Source organism: Arachis stenosperma, chromosome 1 (assembly GCF_014773155.1).
Source record: "Arachis stenosperma cultivar V10309 chromosome 1, arast.V10309.gnm1.PFL2, whole genome shotgun sequence".
Classification (NCBI taxonomy): domain Eukaryota; kingdom Viridiplantae; phylum Streptophyta; class Magnoliopsida; order Fabales; family Fabaceae; genus Arachis; species Arachis stenosperma.
Genome location: NC_080377.1, coordinates 117,154,874 through 117,158,678, shown reverse-complemented (window position 1 = coordinate 117,158,678; position 3,805 = coordinate 117,154,874). Strand labels below are relative to the sequence as shown.

The following is a 3,805-nucleotide window of genomic DNA, read 5'->3' as shown; positions in this document are numbered from 1 at the left end:
TACTTAGTCCAATAAAAAATATATTCTAAAAAAATATAGATTAATAATAAAAATATAAATTATGAATAAAATAAAAAATATAAAAAAATATTGAATTTTTTAAATTAATATAATTTTTTTAATTTTAACTTTTCAAAAATATTTTATTCAAAAAATTTTAAATAAAAAAATTATTAAACTAAAAATAAAATAACTAATAACAAAAAAATGATAAATTAAAATATAAATTTTTAAAATAAAAAAATAAAAAAATAAAAAATATTATGCGTATAAAAAATTAATTATTATATATTTATATATAAATATATAAATTATTTAATTTATTTTAATATATATTTTATATAATTAATTTTAATAACTGATTTTAGTATATATATAATTAACCCACATAAACCCTGAGGTGGAAAAAGAGAAATTGTATTTTACATGATGATTATAAGTTTATAACTACACCACCTACCTACCATATAGCATGAGGAACATTATAAAAGCAACAATGGGAGCCGTGTGGTGGCCATAAAATAGACCCATAAAAAAAAAGAGGGGGGTATATAATTAAAGATCCATTGGTTTTCCATTATTGTCCTTAATTAAATGTGGGTGGTGTATGTGTGCGACGAAGAGGAGAGGGAGCTTGGGAAGCAGCAGGCACCGGGTTCATGCCCTTACTGCGGCGGTAAGGTTGAAGCCACCGATGTCGAGACTCAGTGGAAGTTCTGCTTCTTGCCCATGTGCTTCAACATCAAACGAAAGTACTTTTGTACCCTCTGCTCTCGCCGTCTTCAACTCTCCTACCATCACTAGCTCACTCGAACCTGAAAGCTCTTAAAGTGAGAAAAAAAAAAGGCTATATTATTTGAATTATAATTTGTGTTATTTATTATTTTTATTATTAACCCATTCAATGTAAATACTACTTACTAATCAGATCAAATGTTATTTTCTTCCTTTTATTATTACCTCTTGTACACTAAGCTTCATCATGTTTATTATCTTTCCTAATTTCTTCTTTTATTATGTCTTTCTTCGGTTTTGTTTAGCTTTGAAATCAAAGCTAGCTACCTTGTTCAGCAGCACACACAATTTTTTTTATATTTATTTTTTTTTCAGCACCTACTAATAATTTAAATGAGACCACGACTAAGAAAAATGAATTCTAAGTTGCTAGTAGAATTTTAGTTAATATATTGTCAATAATTTTATTTTATTTTATTTTATTTTTTGATATGTCAATAACTGGATGTTAACTACGAACTTATTGGATATGTAACATGATGATTAATTATTAAAAAATATATATTATTACTCTAACAAATTATGTGATGATATAGTGTAAATATAGACTGATGATATGATGGTTTAACATAACCAATACCAGAAGATCATGCATAGTGCCATCCATCTTCACCCTTTCTGTTTTTTCTTGTTTTATTTTCTTCTTATTTTTTTTTGAGTAATACCCCAAATAGGTCCCCAAGAAATTTACCATCCGACAGTTTTGTCCTCCACAAAATTTAACTAAGATTTTGACCCTGAGGTTCTCAGATATCCCCCAAATACGTCCCCAAAACCGTTTGATCCGGTTAAAGTGGTGACGTGTCAGGTTAATTGTGACATGTCACCTTTAGGACATTTTGGTCCCCATCCACGCTGGACAAAACGACGTCGTATTGAAACCAGTGGCAAAACGACGTCGTTTCGGGGAGGACAAATTTGTCCCCACTTAGACAGAGAATGCAAACAGCGTCGTTTTCATGTTGGGGACCTATTTGTCTTATAATAGTATCTTAGGGGACCTATTTGACCTATAATTCGTGATGTTAAAAAAAGTTATATTTACTTCAACGCAAACCCTTAAACACACATTAACATTGGTCTGTTCATTTATCAAAATAGTAACATAAACCTGAGAACTCAAACATGTTAACCACACAAATATTTGGCTTCAATAGCAACACAAACCAAATCAAGTTAAAAGAAGGTTTATTTTCTTCAACACAAACTAAACAAAACCATTTTAAATAACATAACGTCTTTTTCCTCCAACATAACAAAAGGTAGTAACATAACTAAGACAACAACTTTCACACTAATTCTTAGAAGCATTGTAAGGTTCCATATCGGTTGGGGAGGGGAACGAAGCATGCCTTATAAGGGTGTGGATACCTCTCCCTAGCATGACGCGTTTTGACGAGTGAGTGTGGGGGCCTTCGGCTAGCATCCCTATCGTCAAAGGCAAAACCGTGAGGTCTTGTGTGCCAAAGCGGACAATATCGTGCTAGCGAGTGGTTTGGGTTGTTACAGATGGTATCAGAGCCAGAGCCCGAATCGATGTGCCAGCGAGGGCGCTAGGCTCCCTTAGGGGGTGGATTGTAAGGTCCCACATCGGTTGGGGAGGGGAATGAAGCATGCTTTATAAGGATGCGGATACCTCTCCCTAGCATGACGCGTTTTGACGAGTGAGTGTGGGGGTTTCGACTAGCATCCCTATCGTCAAAGGTAAAATCGTGAGGCCTTGTGTGCCAAAGCGGACAATATCGTGCTAGCGGGTGGTCTGGGCTGTTACAAGCATCATTTCTTGAAAGACTGGTTCAACCCTCGTATTGGAATGAATTTGAACAACTTAGATACTGTGCCACTTGTTGCACACGAGGGTTGAACCAGTCTTTCAAGAAATGATGCTTCTAAGAATTAGTGTGAAAGTTGTTGTCTTAGTTATGTTACCACCTTTTGTTATGTTGGAGGAAGAAGACGTTATGTTATTTAGAATGGTTTCGTTTAGTTTGTGTTAAAGAAAATAAACCTTCTTTGACTTGATTTGGTTTGTGTTGCTATTGAAGCCAAATATTTGTGTGGTTAACATGTTTGAGTTCTCAGGTTTATGTTACCATTTTGATAAATGAACAGACCAATGTCAATGTGTTTTTAAAGTTTGCGTTGAAGTAAATATAGCTTCTTTTAACATCACAAATTATAGGTCAAATAGATCCCCTAAGATACTATTATAAGACAAATAGGTCCCCAACATGAAAATGACGCCGTTTGCATTCTCTGTCTAAGTGGGGACGAATTTGTCCTCCCCGAAACGACGTCGTTTTGCCACTAGTTCCAATACGACGTCGTTTTGTCCAACGTGGATGGGGACCAAAATGTCCTAAAGGTGACATGTCACAATTGACCTGACACGTCACCACTTTAACCGGATCAAACGGTTTTGGGGACGTATTTGGGGGATATCTGAGAACCTCAGGGTCAAAATCTTAGTTAAATTTTGTGGGGGACAAAATTGTCGGATGGTAAATTTCTTGGGGACCTATTTGGGGTATTACTTTTTTTTTTTCTTAATTTCTCTTTTCATCACGTCGTTTTCGTTTTTAATTTTTTTCCAAAAAATTCATACTTTATGAAAGCGACTACTGCTTTATTTGGCATATTAGAGAATCCTGTCTCTTATGATTCTCAAACCAGCCTTTTGAATAAGAAATAGATACATAAGAGTTTTGAATTTGTAAATAAATACATATTTGTTCAATCTTCGTATATTATTTTAATGAAAAGTATTAAGGGTTGTGATTTGTAACCATTAATTATTTATTATTAATATTTTTAATAATATAAAATTATATTTAATAATATGAGATTACTCATTTTTTTGTTAATTAAGTGTTAACTAAATTTTAACAAAAATATTACCCCCTAAAGTATTTCTATTTTAATTCCGCACGTAAATGATGCTTGCTAATGCTATGTCTGGTTTAGTAGTAGAATTAGAATTTATATAAAGCAGGCAGATTCTTAATAATCA

General features: G+C 33.0%; 1 protein-coding gene across 1 annotated transcript; it reads left to right on the top strand.

Moving 5' to 3' along the window:
- The first annotated feature begins 482 nt into the window (after window positions 1-482).
- LOC130944011 (uncharacterized) lies at window positions 483-956 on the top strand. Its single transcript, XM_057872131.1, has one exon. The coding sequence runs from the start codon at window positions 595-597 to the stop codon at window positions 802-804; it is 210 nt and encodes a 69-aa protein (XP_057728114.1). The 5' UTR covers window positions 483-594; the 3' UTR covers window positions 805-956.
- Window positions 957-3,805: the final 2,849 nt, after the last annotated feature.

Bases quoted from the DNA above. Each gene is read 5' to 3' on its own strand.
- LOC130944011 (XM_057872131.1), top strand. From the start codon at position 595: ATGTGGGTGGTGTATGTGTGCGACGAAGAGGAGAGGGAGCTTGGGAAG.